This window comes from Lepidochelys kempii, chromosome 9, assembly GCF_965140285.1.
Source record: "Lepidochelys kempii isolate rLepKem1 chromosome 9, rLepKem1.hap1, whole genome shotgun sequence".
NCBI lineage: Eukaryota > Metazoa > Chordata > Testudines > Cheloniidae > Lepidochelys > Lepidochelys kempii.
Genome location: NC_136388.1, coordinates 16,997,730 through 17,021,828, shown reverse-complemented (window position 1 = coordinate 17,021,828; position 24,099 = coordinate 16,997,730). Strand labels below are relative to the sequence as shown.

The 24,099-nt window shown below is 42.3% G+C and overlaps 1 protein-coding gene and 1 long non-coding RNA gene across 8 annotated transcripts in view; one reads left to right on the top strand and one right to left on the bottom strand.

The window, feature by feature from the left end:
• LOC144930877 (uncharacterized) overlaps positions 1 to 10,732 on the bottom strand; it is a 57,656-nt gene extending 46,924 nt beyond the window's left edge. The window contains exons 1-4 of one of the 4 annotated variants that reach the window (XR_013636331.1): positions 10,427 to 10,732; positions 9,225 to 9,254; positions 8,978 to 9,065; positions 5,949 to 6,054 (exon numbers count right to left, since the gene is read on the bottom strand). This is a non-coding gene — a long non-coding RNA (uncharacterized LOC144930877). The other 3 variants (XR_013636330.1, XR_013636333.1, XR_013636332.1) reach the window with 3 other exon arrangements.
• The window catches only part of GPR160 (G protein-coupled receptor 160), a 124,529-nt gene extending 101,719 nt beyond the window's left edge, over positions 1 to 22,810 (top strand). Inside the window, exons 1-4 of one of the 4 annotated variants that reach the window (XM_073359464.1) lie at positions 10,827 to 11,044; positions 17,792 to 17,837; positions 19,310 to 19,421; positions 20,067 to 22,810. In XM_073359464.1, the coding sequence (XP_073215565.1) occupies positions 20,121 to 21,128 (1,008 nt within the window). In that variant the 5' untranslated portion in view covers positions 10,827 to 11,044; positions 17,792 to 17,837; positions 19,310 to 19,421; positions 20,067 to 20,120 and the 3' untranslated portion in view covers positions 21,129 to 22,810. Of the gene's footprint in view, positions 1 to 10,826; positions 11,045 to 17,786; positions 17,838 to 19,309; positions 19,422 to 20,066 lie in introns of those variants that run through there. The other 3 variants (XM_073359461.1, XM_078854366.1, XM_073359462.1) reach the window with 3 other exon arrangements.
• Positions 22,811 to 24,099: the final 1,289 nt, after the last annotated feature.

Genomic DNA, 24,099 nt, shown 5'->3' with positions numbered 1-24,099 from the left:
CCTTATTCCAGAGATGAATTTGGTCTAGTCTCCATAGTGTAGCAGTTTGAAAATTCACTGAGTATGAGATGTTACAAGAATGTTCCTTGTTTGGTGCCTTATATTTTAGAGTGAAGCTCACTTGTCCCTTTTTATAAGGGATGTCCTTCGATGCCTAACATTTAGCATCAAGAACCAAATCAACTAGTATAGATTGGTGTAGCTCCATTGGCTTCTACATATTTTCTGTATTTTAACAACAATCACGCAAAGGATCACATAATGATACAAATGTATGATTTTCTGCAATGGATAAAACATTGTGTGGGGCTGCCTCTTTACAATTAAGCTTTGTCTCATGTCCCTTTTCCAGCTGTTTTTTATTTCCTTGCGGGGTAAGAAGCTACTGTAGCAAAGAGAGGTAATGTAGCCAAGAATGCGTCAAGAATGGACTTATGCTTGCTTTCTAAAAGGGAAGAAGACCCTAATAAAGCTGGAAAATTCAGGAAGTCAGGTTAACTCAGGGCAAGAAACTTTCCATATTTATTCTACTGAGTTATGGGTATTTACATTAGCTGTGAGACCCAGGAAGAGGCAATCTGGGGCCCCTTATTTTAATGTTGGAAATAATTTTTTCCTCCAAAAATGGGGAATGGAGAATATGGCTATGGGAAAATTTTAAATGGGAATTGGATCAGATGGCTTATAAACCAAATTCTGCTTGTTACGTTGGTGTTCAGTACCTGGGTATTGAAGTCGGTGGGAGAACACATTGGGGTAATTATAACTGGCTTCACTGTGGCTGCACAAGGATGAGGGCAGAATTTGGCCCACAGCCTTTTAGAGATTCATGTGATTTTAGGGGAAGTCCCATCAGAAGGGTTTGAAAGGAGCTACAAAGGTTTCCAGTCTGGCTGTTCACCCAGGGAGGGGTCTCTAACAGCTGTTTATCCTACTGTGACAACATATTTGAACTGAAGAGTTAGATAATTGGTGATCTAGGTCAGTGATTCTCAACCAGGGGTCTGGGAACCCCTGGGGGAGCGTGAGCAGGTTTCAAGGGGTCTGCCAAGCAGGGCCAGCATTAGGTTTGCTGGGGCCTGGGGCAGAAAGATAAAGCAGCACCACAAGGGGCTGAAGCCTGGGGCCCCAATTCCTGCCACCTAAGGACGAAGCTGAAGCCTGAGCAACTTAGCTTCGTGGGGCCCCAGGCAGTTGTCCTGCTTGCCACCCCCTAACGCTGGTCCTGGCTTTTATACGCAGAATAACCTAAGGCACAAGTGGAGTTTTATACCATGTTGGGAGGGCCTCAGAAAGAAAAAGGTTGAGAACCCCTGATAGAGGTGACTGTGTCGAGAGTACCCAGGGCTCTCTTTATTTAATGGAATACAAGAAGTGATTGCAAGAGAAACTACCTACTTCAGCTAGATCTACATTCTGGAATGGTGTCAAGTTACTTAGCATCTGTTGAGATCAAGGACAATGCATTGCTGCCCAAGTAGCTTATGTATATAATCACAGACTGATTGTCTAAGTGCAGTGGTATTCCTTGATCAGATATCTGGAAGGATTAGATAGGGGTCTTTCTGGAAGTCTAGCTTTGTAGCCCTTAATTCTAAAATACTTTGTTATTTCTGGTCAGGGGAGGGGGCAGTGCTTCTCCCTGCTATGCAAAAGAACTCCAGCATAACTGTAAAATGCCAGCAGTGATGAACACTGCAAATGAAGCAAAAAGAAAAGGAGGACTTGTGGCACCTTAGAGACTAACAAATTTATTTGAGCATAAGCTTTTGTGAGCTGCAGCTCACTTCATCGGATGCAAATGAAGGTGACAGAGACAGACAGTAATGCTATCTACCACTTAGGTCTTCTCTGACTTTGTGTGAGAGAAAGCAGCTAGGACACTTTCTTCACCTGCTTTCCCACCCACCCCACCTCCAGTCCCTTGCTGTGACCACATGCGATCCAACATGACTCCGTTAATAAACCATCATTGCTTCTCATAAAGCAGGTGTAGAAATGAAACTCTACTTGTGCTATGGAAAGTGAGAGAACCCCCACCCCTGAGACTGAGCACGTTGTAGCTGCACTGTTCCTAGCTATACCTACCCAGAGAAACAAGAAGCCAGATCTCAGAACAAAAGCCAGAGTTACGAGGGATATTCCATCAGCACGATACAGGCACGGGCAACAGCTCTTGAGGACACTAGTAAATTGGGAAGTCTATTTCAAGTCTAACATTCCTACATAGTTTTCTTTAAAGAAGTTTATTGAATGAAAATGGCTTGATTTGTTGCTAACCCAACAGTGTGGATAGTAGAGTGGCTTCAGCAGCTCTCCTCAGCCTGGTATAAAGGTTGGATAGACCACTGGCTCCAAATTGCCCCTCTGCTCCTGCCACTATTGGCCTAGGCGGGCCATTCTTTGTTCCAAAGTAAAATATGCAGATCAGTGTGAAGAGATGTGGGAGATGGAGACCAAACTATGGCAATTAGAATAAGGAAATGTCTCAAAATGCAATTTCCTTCATATCAATGCTTGGTACTTGGAGAATTCTGGTAGGTGGAAGTACCTCCTCCAGAAAGTGCAACTAAATGCTGCCAGGCAGGAATAAAGGAAATAAGTGGATTGTGCTAGAGATGATTACAGAGCAGCATCCTGAACCAGGGCACTGAAACTGACCACCTTCATAATAGACCAAGAAGTGGCAGCAGAATTTTCCTGAAAATAAACACACATGCATGCACACACAAATTCCAGATTCAAGGAATGTTTGACACAGGAAAAGGGCCGTGGAGTTAGTTAAAGGCATTCTTATACAAGGTCATTTAATGGTTTCACCATGGAAGACACTTTGTCTAGTAGTGAGAGCACATGATTTAAAACTAGGTCCCAAGGATTCTATTCTGAGTGCTGCCACTGATTTGCTAGGTGAATTTAGGCACAGAGAGATGGAGACTTTCCCAGATTTCCCCAACTGCCAACTGGATTTAACAAGACTTGCCTATGTTGGTAAAATGCTTTGAGCTCCACAGGTGAGAGGTGTGACAATATTGACGTGAACTGTGACTGTATAGATCATTGTTGCAACCAAAGTCCTGAAGTTGCACCAAATCTTGTACAAAGGAGGTCACGTAAGGTGTCTATGGAAAGGTTGTAATTTGCTGGTTATGATTATGCTGTCTGTATGTGTGTATCATTTTTGTATTTGAAGTTATGAATATTGGCTATGTACTTATATCTCAATGTGTTTGACTCTAAGTAGCATCAGTGAAGCATTTGGTTAGCTTTCTGAGAAAGGACTATTTTGAGTAAGTGCCCAATCAAGAAACACTTAACTGACAATGGACTTTGGGAGATGCCAATCCACATTTGAGCTTTCCGGGGAACATTCAAACTAACATGTAAACTATGGCGTCGGCCTGCAAAAAGCTGAATCATTCATGGACATGTGACTTGCCCAGATGGCTACAAACTCCATCTTGTTGCTGTGATTTTGCACAGAAGAACAAAGGGGTTTCCACCCACAAGAGAGAGAATACAAAAGGCCCAGGAAACCTCTCCATTTTGTCTTCAGCTGGCTCAAGAGATGGCCTCTCCACCCCAAAGAGATGCCTGAAAGAAACTGGAACAAAGGACTGTACCAACAGGGGTGTGAGTGATTGCTGGACCCAGGCCATAAGCCACAACGTTGGTCTGAAAAGGAATGGGCCCAGACTAGAAAGGAGTCTAGTCTGTGAAAGAAGCTTATTGGGACATCTCTGAGGCTGAGATTTACCTGTATTCAGTTTCCTACTATATTAGGCTTAGACTTGCATGTTTTGTTTTATTTTGCTTGGTAACTTACTTTATTCTGTCTGTTATTACTTGGAATCACTTAAATCCTACTTTTTATACTTAATAAAATCACTTTTGCTTATTAATTAACCCAGAGTAAGTAATTAATACCTGTGGGGAGCAAACAGCTGTGCATATCTCTCTATGTTATAGAGGGTGGACAATTTGAGTTTACTCTGTATAAAGCTTATACAGAGTAAAACAGATTCATTTGGAGTTTAGGCTCCCAGAAAGACTGAATACTGGGTGCTGGGAAAGTCCCTGTTAACTGAGAAGCCCCTGGGCTAAGTGAATCTTAGTTTCTGTGAACTGCAGGGGGCTGGCCTAACCTCTTGGTCTGTGCTGTAGCGGACTGGTGTGTCCAGCTCAATAAGACAGGAGTGGAGGGAAGCCTTCTCTGGCAGGGAAGTTTCTCAGTGGTATCCCAGCACATCTAGTGACAGTCTTGAGGGAGTTTCTGTGACCAAACCCGTCACAAGATGTTCTATAAAAGTGCAAGGAGGTAGCTATAGGCAGCAAATTGACAGGACTTTTTGTCTTTAAAGGAGTTAAGTATTCGTAAACTTTCCTGAAAAATATTAATGTAATGGGCTAAAGGCTCAGCTTTTAGCTATACTAGAGCATGTTGAATAAGAGTTTGTGCTTAAAGAGAAGTCAAGGTTTCCATATGCACCAAAACAATCCCAAAAGACTTTATTTCTGAATTTCTATAGACACAATCGAAAATACCTTAATATCTTTAACATACCATCATCAGCAAGTGGCTTTAAAAAAATACAAAAGTCAATAGCTTGATCTGGAAACAGGAAGAAATTGGTTAAAGGAAGTTCTTAACTCCATTTAAAAAAAAACAACAGAAGCTACACATCAAAGGTAAAATGTAATCAAAGTGAACTAGCTTTAAATCTGACACAGTTCCTTCCTGAAGCCATTCCAGAAGCTTTTGTTAATGTTCAAAACAAGCTACAATCTCCTAGCTTCATTACTAAAAGTCCTTAATCTCTCAGAACATCGAGGATGGGAAGAGGCAGCTTGCTTTTTGTTTTTAATGCTAACCATTCCTCTTCTAAAGTTACTGTAAACTGACCTCTGAGTAGTTATTGTGTTATAATTTGAAATGCTGTACAGTCGAGGGTCACCCCGTCCCAAAACCATTGACCAAGATTTAATAATGGTCTGTCACAGTGGTGGTATAATTTATTTGGCAGGTGAGAGCTGGGTGGGTGTTATACCGTGAAAAAAGATTTAATGGTAGGTAAGACAATACAATTTTTTTTTTTTAAACAAACCACATAACAGGGATTTTATGTAAACCAGAACAACCAGAACTGGATTCCATCTACCTATAATAACATTAAATATATTAATAATATATATAATAAAAATGATTTCAATACACACACACACTAACTTACTAAGTGTACTTAACTATATATAACCCAGTCCCTCAATATATATCTGTATACACAGGTTATTATCATATAGATTATTATTAGTTCAAGGTTCCCCTTTTCCCAATCTTTCACTAGGTGCTGTCTAATGCCCAAATGAGTCTTTGAACCTCAAGGGCCTCTCAGAACTTCCTGTAGAGATGGACTTGACTCCAGTGGTGTTTGCTTACGGAGGTACACAGTACACCAGACCCACGGGATCTGAAGGACCTTTGGTTCTCCTGTTCTGGAAGTCTGGGACAATATGAAGCAGTGATAGGAGATGACTGGATCCGATGCTCAAGGAACATGCCATCAAATATGGGCTGACTTGACCAGACAGCTCTAAAACTAAAGGGCCCCTCTCCTGCCCGTCTGCCTCTCTCCTGCCCAGTCTCAGCCTCTTCATCCACTCTTGGTTTCTCTCAGTCCCGGTTTCCCTCTGTCCATGCCCTCCCTTCACCCTCTTTCTCTCAGCTACTCCCAGACTGTTTCTCTGTGTCTCTCTCAGGCTTCCCCTGCTTGCCTCTGTCCCTCAACAGTCCCCATTTTCCTCCAACTCACTTCCCCTCCCCCTGAGGGGAGGGGCCACCTCCCACTTTCCCAGAGGGAGGGACTACATCCTTTCCACAGAACAATGACATTGAATTTGCCCTGAACACACCCTAAATTGTATCTCCAGATAGAGTTGAATTTCTTTACCATATTTACATTCTGTTCAAAGAAAGATTCCTGAGGGAAATATCTTCTCACTTGTATACACAGTATTGTTACATGAAAGGGGTTACCAGCTCAATATGAAGTTCTCCTGTGAAAGAACAAATATGGTTATGAGATTAGATAACATTTGAGCTGTACTATGGATATGAAAACATTCAATAAAAGCACTACGTAATGTTAATAATTGTAATGCCATTGTAACCAGGACATTAGGCAGAATTCCCAAATTTGTTTCCTGGTTTTCTAATCAGTCTTAAGTGTGGAAACATAGAATATCAGGGTTGGAAGGGACCTCAGGAGGTCATCTAGTCCAACCCCCTGCTCAAAGCAGGACCAATCCCCAATTAAATCATCCCAGACAGGGCTTTGTCAAGCTGGACCTTAAAAACTTCTAAGGAAGGAGATTCTACCACCTCCTTAGGTAACGCATTCCAGTGTTTCACCACCCTCCTAGTGAAAAAGTTTTTCCTAATATCCAACCTAAACCTCCCCCACTGCAACTTGAGACCATTACTCCTTGTGCTGTCATCTTCTACCACTGAGAATAGTCTAGAACCATCCTCTCTGGAACCACCTCTCAGGTAGTTGAAAGCAGCTATTAAATCCCCCCATCATTCTTCTCTTCAGCAGACTAAACAATCCCAGTTCCCTCAGCCTCTCCTCATAACTCATGTGTTCCAGTCCCCTAATCATTTTTGTTGCCCTTCGCTGGACTCTCTCCAATTTTTCCACATCCTTCTTGTAGTGTGGGGCCCAAAACTGGACACAGTACTCCAGATGAGGCCTCACCAATGTCGAATAGAGGGGAACGATCACGTCCCTCTATCTGCTGGCTATGCCCCTGCTTATACATCCCAAAATGCCACTGGCCTTCTTGGCAACAAGGGCACACTGTTGACTCATATACAGCTTCTCGTCCACTGTCACCCCTAGGTCCTTTTCCGCAGAACTGCTGCCGAGCCATTCGGTCCCTAGTCTGTAGCGGTGCATTGGATTCTTCCGTCCTAAGTGCAGGACTCTGCACTTATCCTTGTTGAACCTCATCAGATTTCTTTTGGCCCAATCCTCCAATTTGTCTAGGTCCCTCTGTATCTTAACCCTACCTGCCACCGTATCTACCACTCCTCCTAGTTTAGTAACATCCACAAATTTGCTGAGAGTGCAATCCACACCATCCTCCAGATCATTTATGAAGATATTGAACAAAACCGGCCCAAAAACCGACCCTTGGGGCATTCCACTTGATACCGGCTGCCAACTAGACATGGAGCCATTGATCACTACCCGCTGAGCCCGACAATCTAGCCAACTTTCCACCCACCTTTTAGTGCATTCATCCAGCCCATACTTCTTTAACTTGCTGACAAGAATACTGTGGGAGACCGTGTCAAAAGCTTTGCTAAAGTCAAGAAACAATACATCCACTGCTTTCCCTTCATCCACAGAACCAGTAATCTCATCATAGAAGGCGATTAGATTAGTCAGGCATGACCTTCTCTTGGTGAATCCATGCTGACTGTAGGAACCTGATCCAAAGTCCATTGAAGGCAATGAAAAAAAACTAATTTTAAATCCCACAGTAATTGATCAAAGTGGAGGACACCCCCCCCCCCCGGTAAAATATTAGCACCTAGAGCCCAAAATATTTATGGCAACTTATTTTAAAAAGCACCTATTTTGGGCTGTAGGTGCTAATATTTTACTGGGGGGGGATGTCCTCCACTTCGATCAATCACTGTGGGATTTAAAATTAGTCTTTTTTCATTGCCTTCAATGGACTTTGGATCAGGTTCCTACTGCGCTTCAGTAATTACACTTTCAGGACATGAAGCAGCTTTAACAACAGGGCAAAGGCCATTGAGAACTGTCTTTCCATTAAAAAGGAAAGGAGTACTTGTGGCACCTTAGAGATTAACCAATTTATTTGAGCATAAGCTTTCGTGAGCTACAGCTCACTTCATCGGATGCATACTGTGGAAAATACTGAAAATGTCTTTATACACACAGACCATGAAAAAATGGGTGTTTATCACTACAAAAGGTTTTCTCTCCCCCCACCCCACTCTCCTGCTGGTAATAGCTTATCTAAAGTGATCACTCTCCTTACAATGTGTATGATAATCAAGGTGGGCCATTTATTACCAACAGGAGAAGCAGGGGAGGGGAGAAAACCTGGATTTGTGCTGGAAATGGCCCACCTTGATTATCATACACATTGTAAGGAGAGTGATCACTTTAGATAAGCTATTACCAGCAGGAGAGTGGGGTGGGGGAGAGAAAACCTTTTGTAGTGATAAACACCCATTTTTTCATGGTCTGTGTGTATAAAAACACCTTCAGTATTTTCCACAGTATGCATCCGATGAAATGAGCTGTAGCTCACGAAACCTTATGCTCAAATAAATTGGTTAGTCTCTAAGGTGCCATAAGTACTCCTTTTCTTTTTGCGAAAACAGACTAACACGGCTGTTACTCTGAAACCTGTCTTTCCACTGTTTATGGCATTACAAAACTTTGCACTGAATACATAAGCATTGTTTCTTGCACATTCATCTGCTCTTACTATAGTATTTCTTTCCCATTTCAAGTTGGAATATTTTTGTTTCAAGGGAAACACCTAACCATCTGAAAATCATATCATTCTAACATCTGGATTATAAAATGCTTCCTAAAGTGTAAACAAAGAGATTAGATGAAGGCTAATGGACACAGTTGACCTAGAGCAGACCTCACTTTTCTACAGACATGTTTCTAATAATAAATTCAAGACGTGCAGATGCCTATGTTGAGCAATTACTGGATTGTATTGCTTCATGTCTCATGAAGTGGAGCTGCTGGTCTGGTTCTAAGGAACTAGAGAGCTACCACAGGGCTGTTGTGGCTGTCAGGGATTGGCCAGTCCTAATGATTTTCTGACTACATGCCTTATGCTGGAAATCAGGAAAGAAGCAATGGGATTGGAGTTGCTACACTGGCCTTTATCTTCTGGTGATTTACCTGTCTCTACTTACGTCAACTTGTTTGCTTGCACTGCGAGAGCCAGGCTCTGGTCCCAGCTTTTTATCTGTAAGCAGTATTTGTAGCTTCATCTTTTTCATTCTATGGATCAATTTATAAAATAAATCTTCTCCTGGACCAGCATCCCCATCCCTCACTGTCTGGGTCTCAACATGTTTCACTGTCAACTGCTGGCAAGTTGCCTGCAGTTTGCAAGCTAAGGATCACGGTAACACAGTAGGAAATAGTATCCACACTCACCTGGAATTATCTTCTCTATCAGCTGAGTGCCTAGAAAAGGAATATAACAGCACACTAAACATTCAAACTGCAACAAAATCATTTCAAACCAAAATATGTACACTCCATATTCCCAATTTTAAAATTCCCAGAGCCTGATCCTATAGGTTGCTGATTTCACTTGGACTTGACTATTCACTGGCCCCATAACTGGCCCCTAGCTCACTGGTTCCCAAACTTTTTACTAAGGCAACCCCCCAACTGCAGTTTGTCTTTTATTGTGACCCAGCCAGGGTGGCCCAAAATCATAGGTCAGTGTTCTTTGCCTACTCTCGCTCCATGCCCTGTCCAGGGAGCATCCACCACGCACAACAGCACCCTGTGCCCCAGCACTGCAATCCTAATCCCAGCCCAGCACGGAGGGGAGGCCCCCGTATGTGGGGAAGGGCGGGGGAAGAAAGTGAGCTCATCCCAAAGCAGCACTCACTCAAATGTGGCCTGTTTGCCCCTTCATCATCACAGAGGGGCAGTGGTGTAACCTTGTGCTTCAGGTTGTAGTACCTGGAGTGGGGAGCAGGACCCAGACCTCAGGACTGGTGCCACTGCTATGGGATGAGTGCAGGGCAGTCTTATTCTACAACTCAACTCCCTTCCCAGCTCTCACCTCCTCACTGGGCCTCTGACAGGCTGCCTAGAGCCTCCTACAACCCACTGGTGGGTTAGGGCCAACCATTTGGGAAACACTGCCCTAGACCATGGGTAGGAGCACTTGGCTCCCATCTCCCACTCAGGGAGCACAAGCACAGTCCCCAGTCACTAACTTCAATCTACCCAATAATCCTTCCATCAGGTTCCCTTCACAATCTTCTCCTCCCCACCCCAGTAGCTCGGACAATGGCTTAGGGTCTCCCACAAAAGACTGCACCTACAGTGAACGCCTGTGCTTATTGCCACTGCTCCAATGGCCCTGGCTGGTCGGCAGAGAGAGGGGTTACCTCTACAAGGGGAGTTAAGCTCTAGAAGAGGCTTCCACGGGAGGTTGTGGAATCGCCATCGCTGGAGTTTTGAAGGGCAGGCTGGAGGAAACCCCTGGCGCACGGTTGGCGGAGGTTTAGCTGATTCTGTGGATGACCTCTCCAGGTCCCGGCCAGTCCTACAGGTCTCAGAAACAGGACAGCCCAACCCTCCCTGTTCCCAAAGAACCCCGTGCCCTATGCTCTGACCTTTGGCGCTCGCTGGGCCCTTCTCTGCTCCGGGGCCCTGTGGACGCGCACAACACTGTGAGAAAGTTGGGGGCCTGTTTTCCCAGCATGGGGCCCTGGACTGAGGAGGGGAGAAACTAAGCAAATTATCTTTCCAGTCTGGACTCCCGCTCGCTGGGGAACGGCGTGTGCTGGGGCCCCATCGCCGCCCGCGAGTGCAGGGGGCGTGCGGGGCCAGCCACCCCCCCGGGGAGCGGCAGAGGGGCCCCGCGGGGCGGCTGCCCCCTGTCCTCCGCGGACACAACCGGCTCTGCGGTCCCGCCCAGCGCCGGCGGCGCCAGGCAGGGCGGCGGTGTGTGAGCTGCTCCGCCCCAGCAGTCCCCTCCCTGTGGGCGGCTACGCCTCTGCCAGGCCCGTCTCGCTTCCCAGGGCGGAGCCCGGCGGGAGCCCGCCAGCCGCAGCTGCCCCCCAGGGAGGCCGGGGGGAGCAACACGGAGCCCCCCGCGTAGCCAGAGCTGCACGGCGCAGCGCCGCCTGGGGAGCTGTGTGAAGCAGCCCCGTCCGGGGCTGGGGGGGCAGGAGCGCAGCAAGCCACTTCCCCCGGGCTGCCAGGCGAGGAGGCAGCGTCTGCAGCTGCAGGTGGGTTTGGCTCCTCCGAGCTCAGCGAGAGGGGCTTCCCCCTCATCGCCAAACCGCCCGCCCCAGCCTTGGCAGCCCGTCTGCCTTCCCTGCCCCAGCCGGTTGCGGGAGAGACCCCCCCCCTCGCTCCGACACCTCTCTTCACCCACTGGGGGAGATGCCCCCTCCCCCTCCAACTCACCTGCTGTGGCCAGCTATTCCCTCCTCTCTGTGCCCAGACTTCAGGTTATCCACTCTGAGAGGACCCCTATCCCACCCCCCCCAACCCAACTCACCCAGCATGAGATGCCCCCTCCCCCCAGGTCCCAGTACACCCACTGTGAGAGATGTCCCTTTCCTCTCTGCCCCCAGAAATTCTACTCTCCAGCTGCAAGAGATGTCCCCCTACCTCTGCCACAGACCTCAACTCACCCTCTGTGGGAGATGCCCCCTACTCTTCTTGCCGCCTAGACTTCAAACACACGTGGCTGTGGCAGATGCCTCCTCTCCCCCTCTGTTCCCAGCCCTCAGCTCACCCACTATGAGGGAGGACCCCTACCCCTCCATGCACCTCTGTCCCAGCCCTCAGCTCATCTGCTATGGGGGCTGCCCCCCTACCTACCACTTCCCCTCCAGATCCCACTTTCCCACTGTGGGAGATGTCCCCTCCACCCACCTCAACTCACTCCTTGTGGGAGATGCCTACTGTCTCTTCTCCCTACACACACACTCACCTGCAACTTTCCTCTCTGTGAGCAAAGAGGAAGGAGTGCTCTCTGATCACCCTGGGCTTGGAGAAAGCAGGAGTGTGTCTGTCAGCCCCCAGCTGAGAGGATGGGCACAGGAGGGTGCAGCCTGGCGAGGAGAAGCATTGTGGGGTAGCAGGAGGGAAAACAGTGACACCAGGCAGAGAACAAACCCCCACCCAACACTGAGGCTTGTGGTGCTTCTGGGAACTGAAAGTTCAAGTTTAAGTCAGATATGAAGCTGACTATCTGTGAGAGCAGGATGCCACCACCCTGGAGTTAGGGAACTTCAGAGCATAAACTCTGACCCCTGACCATTAAAGTAATATGGGATTATCAAGAAACACAGTATGTGGGGTAGCCCAGTGGTATAAAGTCTCACAAAATAATGTTTCCTATTCTCAGATCTGAGCTCCAGATTTTGGTCCAGTTTACTCATATAGCATGATAATAGATATACTGTCCCCTCTGTAACCTGTTTGGGTTTCAGAACTCAGTTATGCTGAAGACTGACAAATCCTCCACATTCCAGTCTGGGCTTCTTTCTTACAATGCTGGTTATTTGCTCTGGAAAAATTTCTCTCCTAGAATTGCAGATCCTTTGCCCCTCTTCATTATCCTCTGGCTGCACTTTCAGACACAGTCCATTTGTTTTGTTGTTTAAGGGGCACCTGGCTTTAAAATCACAGATAGAAAAATTTGTTTACCCATTTTATTTATAATACTCTAGATTATTAAAAGCAATTTTATAAATATTTATTTTTTACCATTTCAGCTTAGACATGAAAATAGACTTGTCATTTCATCTACTGGTTCTAGGCTAGATCAAGGATGTCTGAGTGCCCAACTTGGCAGCAGAAAGTTTACAAAGTTTTAATTTAGTATCATGACTTTTTTGCATTAGGACTTGTAAAATATGTAATCTTCTTTGGTGGCACACACTTCAAGGGACTATTTGTTAATAAATTTAAAATTAAACATTTCTAGTGTCAGATTTTGAAAAAGATTCTTTTTACAAAACCTAAAGTTTGGTTGGTACTGGCTACAACATAGCTTAATTTATGTAGCGTAGAAAGGAACTGTTTCCCCACAACTGGCCTAAAACCTTGCTAAGTCATATTTGATAGCCAGGTTTGATTCACACTATGAATTATAACAGTGCTGTAACCTTGTCACCTTAGTTCTATTTGTAGTGTAGATGGGGCCTCAGAGCGTTAAGGTAAGATGACAAGCCAAGCTCCTTGCCTTTGGGCTAAATTGAGAGAGGCCCAGACACATACAGAGACAAGGAAACTCACTATTGTTTCTAACTTCCCTCCAATCTTTTTCTTTTGATGCTGATTCCTACCCCCACTCCTCCAAATGTGGCTGCATCTTTCCTAGTAAACTAAGATCTAATTCATCACCAGTACAGCTCCACCAGTGATAGCGTTGGTGGAAGGTGTAGCCATGCGTAAAAACGCCTCAAGTCCTGTTGACTCTACAGTTTCTGCTATTGCAGAATTACAGCTACAAAGCTTGCTTGTGTAGAGGCAGCCCTGAAGTCTCTGTCTCTACAGTATAGATGCAATACAAACTTTGTTTTGTACTTGTGCATCTATGCTGGACCACACTTTATAGATAGAGGGTAATTCCATCATCTGTGATTTCTAAGAGAAGGAATGTCAGAGCAGAATATGCAATGGAACTCCTGGGTTTTCCTCCCAGTTTTAATGTTGATTTTCTTCTGTGGCCAGTCACTTACCTATGGGTTGGTTAGTTCACCCATTGTTTCTTCCCTAAACACTTCTCTCTGACCCATTGCTCTCACTACAAGACCAAGAAAAAGAAAAGATGAAGTCTTCCTACTCAGTGCAACCCACTTCCCTTGTGTCTAATATATCTTAACTGCCACCAAAACAAAGTTGTTTTTTATAATACAGTCAGGTTTGTTTTAAAGTGTTTGGAAAACAAAATGTTATGACTTCATGAATTGAGTTTCACCTACAGTGAACCTTTTAGGCCTTTTGAAAATAGTGGTTTATAATAGAAATGCTTACACAACTTAACTACTAGCTGGATAGTTGAAAATGACAGCAACAACATTTGGGGCAGGGGCTGTCGGCAAAAGTTCTCTCTCTTTGAATAAAGGACTCTGGTATTATTGTTCAGGAGTTAATACTACTAACCCCTTTGATGCTGATTGTTCAGCAGGTGGGAGAATTGACGTATGCAGAATAGTATAAATTATTTTTCATCCATTCATAAGTGCTTTAATTTATATTGTATAATGTTTGCTGCTCTATCCCTACACACACCCCCCCAAAATTGCTCCTGCCCAACTTGTGCACATGCAACAGCCAGTACACAATTATAGAGTGAACTCTTGCATGATGTGCACTTTTGAAAATGTGAGCCATGTTGAACAGAGTAAATTGAGTTAAAGCCAAAAGCAAAAGGAGTTGTACAGTGAAAGATGCTATGAGATGAGATTAGAAAAGAGGTGGAAAAGTTCATGAGGTGGAATTATAGATCTATTTCAGATACCATGAACTGCAGTAGAAAAATCTCTTGCAACAAGAGCGGCCAAACAGGAAGAAACTGGTACTCAAAGACCAGGGGAAATAGGAAGGGGAATTCAAAAGACAGACTGGGGCAGAACCATAATTCTAGAATCAAGAGCAATATGTTGCACCTGTGGTTCAAAACTGCTGAGCACCTGAAGTTCCCAGTGACTTCAGTGAGATTTATGGGTAATAAATAGGGCTGTCAATTAATCGCAGTTAATGCAAGTGATTAACGCAAAACAAATTAAGTAGATTAAAAAATAATTGTGGTTAACTGCAATTAATTATAACGATAGTTATAATGTTAACAATAATAGAATACCAATTTAAATTTATGATAAATATTTTTTGATATTTTTCTACATTTTCAAATATATTGATTTCAATTACAACACAGAATAAAAAGTACAGTATTCGCTTTATAGTATTTTTTATTACAAATATTTGCGCTGTACAAACCAAAAGAAATAGTATTTTTCAGTACACCTCATACAAGTACAGTAGTGCAGTCTCTTTATCATGAAAGTTCAACTTACAATGTAGAATTTTTTTTTCTCATAAATGCACTCAAAACCAAAACAATGTAGAACTTTAGAGCCTACAAGTCCACTCAGTCCTACTTCTAATTGCTAAGACAAATAAGTTTGTTTACATTTATGGGAGATAATGCTGCCCGCTTCTTATTTACAACGTCTCTTGAAAGTGAGAATAGATGTTCGCAAGGCATTGTTGTAGCCAGTGGTGCAAGCTATTTATGTGCCAGATATGCTAAACCAGGGGTGGCCAACCTGAGCCTGAGAAGGAGCCAGAATTTACCAATGTACATTGCCAAAGAGCCACAGTAATATGTAAGCAGCCTCCCATCAGCTCCTCTCCCTCCCTCTCTGGCTCCCAGTGCCTCCCACCCACCAGCAGCTCCACCGATCAGCACCTCCCCCTCTCCCTCCCTCCCGATCAGCTGTTTCCTGGTGTGCAGGAGGCTGGGGAGGAGGGGGAGGAGCGAGGGCATGGCAGGCTCAGGGGAGGGGGCGGAGTGGGGGAAGGGCCTGTGGCAGAGCCAGGGGTTGAGCAGTGAGCATCCCCCGGCACACTGGAAAGTTGGAGCCTTTAGCTCCAGCCCCGGAGTCAGTGCTTATACAAGGAGCTGCATATTAACTTCTGAAGAGCCACACGTTGGCCATCCCCGTGCTAAACATTCACATGCCTCATCATGCTTTGACTTGTATATTGCGAATATTTGTAATAAAACATAATCTAAAGTGAGCACTGTACACTTTGTATTCTGTGTTTTAATTTAAAGCAATACATTTGACTGTAGAAAAATATTTATAATACATTTAAATTGGTATTCTATTGTTTAACAGTGCAATTAAAACTGTAATTAATTGTGATTTTTTTAAAATCTTGTGATTAATTGCAATTATTTTTTTAAATCATTTGACAGCCCTAGTAATAAACATTTCTGAAAATCAGGACAGTTATACTTAGGTGCCAAAGCATGGCTTTAGAGCATAACTTTAAGCACTCATCATTGAAAATTTTGATATGAAGGCTAAATTTTTCAATAGAGCCAGCCCTTCTCCTAATTTTGTGTGTGCAATTCTGAAAACACTATCACTTGTATGCAGCAATGACTAAATTTGCACACAACATTTAAGGTGCAAGTGATTGTGCAAACAAAATTAGGAGCCATTTGTTAGGCGTGGACCTTTATTTGCCTCCTTATTTAGCAGCTTTTCCGTTCACCTTTAAAGTATTTTCATTGCTGTTTGATTAAAGGTGGAAAGATCTGTCCAAGTGTAACCAGGTTAAATGTGTCCCAAACTTGACAATATGCTTTCAAATGTACAATTATTTTAAAAATATAGTATAACTGTGTGTATAGTTTTCAGAGTAACAGCCGTGTTAGTCTGTATTCGCAAAAAGAAAAGGAGTACTTGTGGCACCTTAGAGACTAACCAATTTATTTGAGCATGAGCTTTCGTGAGCTACAGCTCACTTCATCGGATGCATACCGTGGAAACTGCAGAAGACATTATATACACACAGAGACCATGAAACAATACCTCCTCCCACCCCACTGTCTTGCTGGTAATAGCTTATCTAAAGTGATCATCAAGTTGGGCCATTTCCAGCACAAATCCAGGTTTTCTCACCCTCCACCCCCCCCACACACACAAACTCACTCTCCTGCTGGTAATAGCCCATCTAAAGTGACCACTCTCTTCACAATGTGTATGATAATCAAGGTGGGCCATTTCCTGCATAAATCCAGGTTCTCTGTGTGGTTTTTGGAGGGGGGTGTGGGAGTGAGAACCTGGATTTATGCAGGAAATGGCCCACCTTGATTATCATACACATTGTGAAGAGAGTGGTCACTTTGGATGGGCTATTACCAGCAGGAGAGTGAGTTTGTGTGTGTGTGTGGGGGGGGGGGGTGGAGGGTGAGAAAACCTGGATTTGTGCTGGAAATGGCCCAACTTGATGATCACTTTAGATAAGCTATTACCAGCAAGACAGTGGGGTGGGAGGAGGTATTGTTTCATGGTCTCTGTGTGTATATAATGCCTTCTGCAGTTTCCACGGTATGCATCCGATGAAGTGAGCTGTAGCTCACGAAAGCTCATGCTCAAATAAATTGGTTAGTCTCTAAGGTGCCACAAGTACTCCTTTTCTTTGTGTGTATAGTATATAGAAAGCCTTAGGGCCACCTTCTAACCTGAGGTATATATCGGCTAGCTATCATTAAAGTGGGAGACAGTAAAATTCAAGCTCCAGATAACCCTGTCTTCTCTTCCCATTGAGAGTAGTACTTAAATTACACCTAGTTCACAAATATTCTCTATTTATGCAAAATGGTAACAAAATATGGATGGAGATTTAAATACAAATAAATCAGTTATAAAAGAGAATGAAAGAATAATTCTTTCTTTATTTACCTTAATGGTCAGGGCTTGAGTTCTGGGCTTTCCCCCTGCAACAGTTGATCACACCACCCTAACACAGAGTGTATGCTGGCAGCTCTCTTTCACCTGAGGCAGGTGAAAAGACTGACAGACAGATCAGTGTTGTAAGAGGAACACAAAACCCTGCCTAAAGTCTTGGCAGGTAAAAAGCTTTTCAGTTCCCCTGGAAAAAAAATTGTTGTTGGACAATAAATTTTTTTAACTTGTTAAAAATAGAATGCTGAAAGCAGAAGTTGGTCTGTAGAAGCTGAAAAAAATTGAGACCTGAAGCAGAAGCCTTTGAGGGGGGAATTGGGATAAGGAAGAAGAAAGGCAAAGTGTAGGGAAGAGAAATGAAAATGTTTAATGAAAATGCCTAGATCTGATATATGAAGTTATATTAAGATGATTATAAGTGTTATATTCATAGTATAATAGAGACAGCAAAGATTTTTTTATTTCTGGAAAAATGCAAACTGATCATTCTTACTGAATGAAAAGACAACTTATGTTCTCTCTCTCATAGGGCAGCTATGGACCATGCTTTCAAGAAACAGGAGGCTCTTTAATAATGATGGTAAAGTATTTAAAAAGCCTATTGCAGTTTAGTAATTCAGGATTAAGTTGTAAAACTGCATATCACAGTAACTGAAAACATGACAAATTAATGGGATCCTACATAGAATGGGATTGGATTAGTTACAATAGGGAGAATATAAAACAAAACAATCTTGGGAAAGTGGTATTTGATTATTGTGGAAAAGCTGAGAAAGATATGTTTAAAGATGAGTTTAACTATGGAAGTGGTAATATACAAGTTCTCTAAGGAAATAGAACCACTGTTATTAAAGGCCAAATCCTACTTACCTTACTCAAGTGAGTATTATTGAAGCCAATTCAACTAAAGGGCCCAATTCAAAATTAATTGAAATCAGTGGGAGTTTAATTGGAACCTCACTTGGTGAATACGGCAAACAGGATTCGGCATATGCCCACCATCGCTGCCTCAGTTTTTTAACACAGGAAGATGCCCACTTTCAAAATAGCCACAGCCTCCCATTGTTCTCCACAGGAGTGAAACCAAGCTTCCCTCAGAGTGATGGTGGACTCTGACACCCTTGAAGACAGTTGGTGGCTTTAGTCTCTTAGCGAACAAAAGGAGGAGATGGCTGCCATTTTGAAAGAGGGCAGTTCTTTGTAGAATTCTCTATAGTGGAATATTACATTATCTCTCATAAATGTAAACAAACTTATTTGTCTTAGCAATTAGCTGAACTAGAAGTAGGACTGAGTGGACTTGTAGGCTCTAAAGTTTTACATTGTTTTGTTTTTGAGTGCATTTCTGAAGAAGAAACTTATGAAGAATAATGGCAAAAAGTTACCATTCTCCCCAAAATTCTTCAAATGTAGCTGATGCACAAAATTTGAGTTTTAATTATTTGAAATGTCTTACTCTGTTCTGAAACTATTAGACACAAAAAGTCTTGACACCCAATGCTAATATTTTATGGACCCACTTTTGATTATTTAATTGATTTAGTTCTAAATTCTCAGAAAATTAATTCTATATTCAAAGTACTGTAATTTAGGGAAGGATTCTCTTCTCTTGCTCTATTCTTCATATGTAACAAAGTAGTAGAACACTGGCTGAAAGTGAAAAACTTAACTCCACCTTAACTGCAACTGGTACTTCCATACTACACATGCCTCTGTGCACAAGGGCCTAAGAGTGCTCTAGACTTGGGCTGCTGCAATCTGCAAGGCTTCCTCAGCAGATCAGGAGGAGCTACTCCTGGGGAAACTGTGGCTTAAAGTACCCCACACCCAATTTTCTGCAAGAGGCAGGCAGAGGAGAAAGAAAACAAGCAGACATCACCCACAGGGTTGTAGTGGCTTCTTTGTAGAAGATTGGATGAGGAGAGAAAGCCACTTTAAAAAAAAATGAAAGTGATAGTTATTAGTTTTGTGGGATTAGGAAACAGATTTAAAAAAAATATATTAGGTGGCAATCTAATTCATTTACTCTTATTCACTTCTTTAAACACACAGATAAGAACAGTTGATCTTACCACATCCTGGTTCTCTAGGAAAAATGGAGGAAAGCAAAATGACTTCTTCCAGAGGACAGCATAAGCATGAGGATGTTACCATGCCGATGCAGGTGAAGCAGCCATCCCAGGCTCACTTTGTATAGAAATGAACATATGCAAACAAGTTATAAAAATAAACCCATAAAAATCTGAATGGAAAACAAAAAGTGAAATCACTCAGTAAAAAATAAAATCTAAATCTAAAAATTATTGAAGATGACAGATCTTTTAATTTACAAAACTAAGAACATTATAGAAGATAAAGGAACTTGCTGTCAATAAAATGGTGTTTCATATAAGCTTTATACACAATCAAAGACTTGTGAAAATTTAAGTAGGAGTTTTATAACTGCTCGACTGACAATAAAGTTATGATTGTATGCAGTGTTGTTATAGCCATGTTGGTCCCAGGAAATTAGAGAGACAAAGTGGGTCAGGTAATATCTTTTTTTGGATGAGTTTCTATTGGTGAGAGAGACAAGCTTTTGAGATTACACAGAGCTCTTCTTCAGGTATGGGAAATGTACTCAACAGTGGCACAACTAAATACAAAGTGGAACAGATTGTTTCGCATAAGTGGATAACACATGTCAAGGGACCATTGAAAGTGAAGTGGCTCCTTAACATCCCTTCCAGTGGGGAAGTTATGATTGGCAGGAAAGTTACAACAGTAATCAGTTAATATACTTTAAGACTGTCATTAATTCTCTTTTCAGGTATGAACCATTGTGTCCTGTAAGATTTATTTTGCTGGCTCTTATCCTTGAAGAATGGCTGCCATGTCTTGTGAAAATTGTTCCTTTCAATACTACAGCCAACTCAATCAACCTCTTGAAGCTAGCTGTATGCTGCTCCTGATTATGCTTGGAAAAGTGTCCCTCAATCTCTTCATGTTGGGAGTTAGAAGACGGGATGTAAAACAAAGTTTTATGGGATATTTCTGTATTTCACTGGCAGTCCTTGACTTCACACTTCTGGTGAATATAGCTTTCATCTCGTATTTTGAGGACTTTGCACTTTGGGGTATGAGATTTACCAAGTACCACATTTGTCTATTCACTCAGATAATTTCCTTTACGTATGGTGTCTTGCATTACCCAGTTTGTCTTGTGTCTGTTCTAGATTATTACATGACTATAGCTCAAACCCCTAAACCTGCTAGCATAGGTCAAAGGCTATTTTATATACTTGCTGTGGTTTTTATATGGATTTCAGTCCTCTTTTATATTCTGAAAGTTCCAGCTGTCTCTGCAGAATTAGAAATACAGAACCACTTTTTTACATGCCCTTTCTATATCAGTGTTCAGAGCTACTGGCTATCATTAGCCATTGTGTTTGTCATATGTGTGGCTTTTGTGATTTGTTGGTCAGAAGTTATAACTATGGTGCGGTCTGTCAGGATTATTTCCTTTACAAGTGAGACTGTTTTAATTTTTTCATATGCATCTGACTGCAATTGTACAGTCTGTAAAAAGCAGCTTTTGACAAGACTCCTCATCTGCTTTCTTGGTACTTGGGCACCTTTTGTTTTCCTTCAGATGATCATCTTGTTGCTCGGTGCTCAGATTCCAGCCTACATGGAGATGAATGTCCCCTGGCTATACTTCATAAACAGCTTTCTAATCGCAACAGCATTCTGGTTTAGGTGTCATGACATTCGATTGACAGAGGGGACGTGGTCTGCAGATCCATTTGTCAGCTGGAAATTCTGCTTCATCCCATTTAACAATCAAAATACAGAGCAAGCTGAAAAGTCAGGCACAGTAATCATCTGTTAATGAACTGCTGTGTGAAAAGAATGCAAGTAAGTGCTGTGCATCCGAGGTGTCGGACAGTGCTATTTTGGGTCCTCTGTGAACACGTGTAAATGGATTATATAAGGAAATTCCTCAAACTATAATCTGAAGAAAAATTCACAAAATGCTCCAATATATAATGGAATATTGCACTACAATGTGGAATACTGCACTGTTTTCCAAGCTAGACTTCAAACAAAAATGGGTGCTTAATGCACAAAATATTTTAATGGAATTGTGTTATATTTTCAAATATAGTTGAAAAATCTGAGTACATAAAAATGTCCAATATTCTGCAAAAAACTGCCTGATTTTAACATTAAATGCTAATAAACAAAGTTGAGATTGTTTAAAATAAAGCAGGTCTGATGCATGAACTTCCATATTAAAAAAAAAAAAAGAGAGAGAGAGAGAGGAATAAAATCTTTAGCTAAACTTGAGACTTCTACAGCTGTGGATAGGGTGACCAGATAGCAACTGTGAAAAAATGGGACGGGGGTGGGGGGTAAATAGGCACCTATATAAGAAAAAGTCCCAAAAAATGGGACTGTCCCTATGAAAATGGGACATCTGGTCACCCTAACTATGGACTAGTATTATTTATTGTCAAACGTTTTAGCTTTAACTACCTCCTTTATAATTGATCAGTTCTAAAAAAGTTTAACTATTTCCTATTTAAAATGGAAGTTTCCCTCTTTGCTTAAGGAAAGAGAAACTGTCTAAAAGGAATGGATGTAACTTTTACTACCTTCTCCCCTCAAAAAGTAAATATCATGTAAACTATGTTTAAAACTGTTCACAAAAAAAGGAAAGGTGGGTGAGGTAATATCTTTTACTGGACCAGCTTCTGTTGGTGAGAGACAAGCTTTTGACCCACACAGACCTGAAGAAGAGTGTCTCAAATCTTGTCTCTCTCACCAACAGAAGATGGTCCAATAAAGTATATTACCTCGCTCACCTTGTCTCTCTAATATCTGGGACTGACACGGCTACAACTACACTGCATACACAAAAAAAAGAAAGACCAATAAGATGCACAATTACCAGGGTGACATTAAGTGTGACAGTTTAAACTTTTTGTAAACACTAAATGTAACTTAGACATTCATAACATACAATTTGTACTGTAGAAGCAAGTGTTATTTATTTGTTACTTCATTGCGGTCTTTACATTCTATATTTAGCATTACACTAACTTTACCAGTAACATCAGAATGCAGTGGCTTTCCTTAGTGTACAAATAAATGTAAAATTTTACTTTAATGTCAAAGGTTATCTTGTTTTCCATACAGTTATTTGGTACAAATAAATTAAACTGCTGATAGTATCAAAAATGTGAAAGAATGACTTATCAAAATGTACAGGGTAGGTGTGAAAGATCTGCAGCTGTATGTAAATCTGTAGAAAGAATCAGTGGATAAAATATGAGCTTTAGCAGAAAAAATATTTTTCTGCATATTGTGTGGCTTCAGAAATTAGGTGCCAGTGAGGAAAGATAAAATGGAATATCTTCACAGAACATTAATAAACACAAAATAGTGGTCATTGGATAAAACAAATGATTCACCACTATATTAAAGTAGTGCTTAATGATACCAATGCTGATTGTTCCAGGCACTGTGCAAACACATAGTAGGCACTATGAAGAACATAGTCCAAATAGACTTCATGGACAAAGGAAGAAAGAGAGAAGTGAGTTGGTTACAGTGACACAGTAGACCAATGGCATAGCAGATCCTTAGCTAATGTAAATAGTCAGAGCTCTGTAATTTACATTGGCTGAGGATCTGGCCTCTGGTGTCTTGGCTCCCAGTCTAGTGCTCAACCCACTGGATGTCACTGCTTCTTTGTACTCATGAGTAGAGTTGACATAGGAACTTTATTCTGCCTGTCCTTTACATGCACAGTATGTATGGGATGCTGTTCTGGGAAGGAGGAGTGCTGGGAAAAGATGGGGTCCATCTAAGAAGGGGAAGAGCATCTTTGCATGGTGATTCACCAATCTAGTGAGAAGGGATGGTAAATTTCTATAGAGTCATATGAGCAACAGGATGGCATTAAGTGAAGGAATCTGCTCTACATCTTAGATGTATATACACAAATGCAAGGAGTATGGGGAACAAACAGGAAGACCTGGAAGTTTTAGTGCATAAGCTAAATTATGACTTACTTGGCATCACACATTGGTGGGATACATCTCATGAGGGGAATGTTGGTAAATAGGGGTATAGCTTGTTCAGGAAGGTCAGGCAGGATAAAAAGGAAGGAGGTGTTGCATTATACATCCCACAGAGTAGTTATCGTTCCCACAGAGTAGTTATCAGTGGTTCACAGTCATGCTGGAAGGGCATAATGAATGGGGTCCTGCAGGGATCAGTTCTGGTTCTGTCCAATATCTTCATCAATGTTTTAGATAATGGCATAGAGAGTACACTTATAAAGTTTGCAGACGATACCAAGCTGGGAGGGGTTGCAAGTGCTTTGGAAGATAGGATTAAAATTCAAAATGATCCGGACAAACTGGAGAAATGGTCTGAAGTAAATAGGAGGAAATTCAATAAGGACAAATGCAAAGTACTCCACTTAGGACGGAACAATCAGTTTCACACATAAAAAATTGGAAATGACTGGCTAGGAAGGAGTACTGCGGAAAGGGATCTGGGGATCATAGTGGATCACAAGCTAAATATGAGTCAACAGTGTAAGTCTGTTGCAAAAAAAGCAAACATCATTCTGGGATGCATTAGCAACAGTATTGTAAGCAAGACACGAGAAGTAATTCTTCCACTCTACTCCGCGCTGATTAGGCCTCAACTGGAGTATTGTGCCCACTTTTGGGCACCACATTTCAGGAAAGATGTGGACAAATTGGAGAAAGTCCAGAGAAGAGCAACAAAATCTATTAAAGGTCTAGAAAACATGACCTAGGAGGGAAGATTGAAAAGTTGAGTTT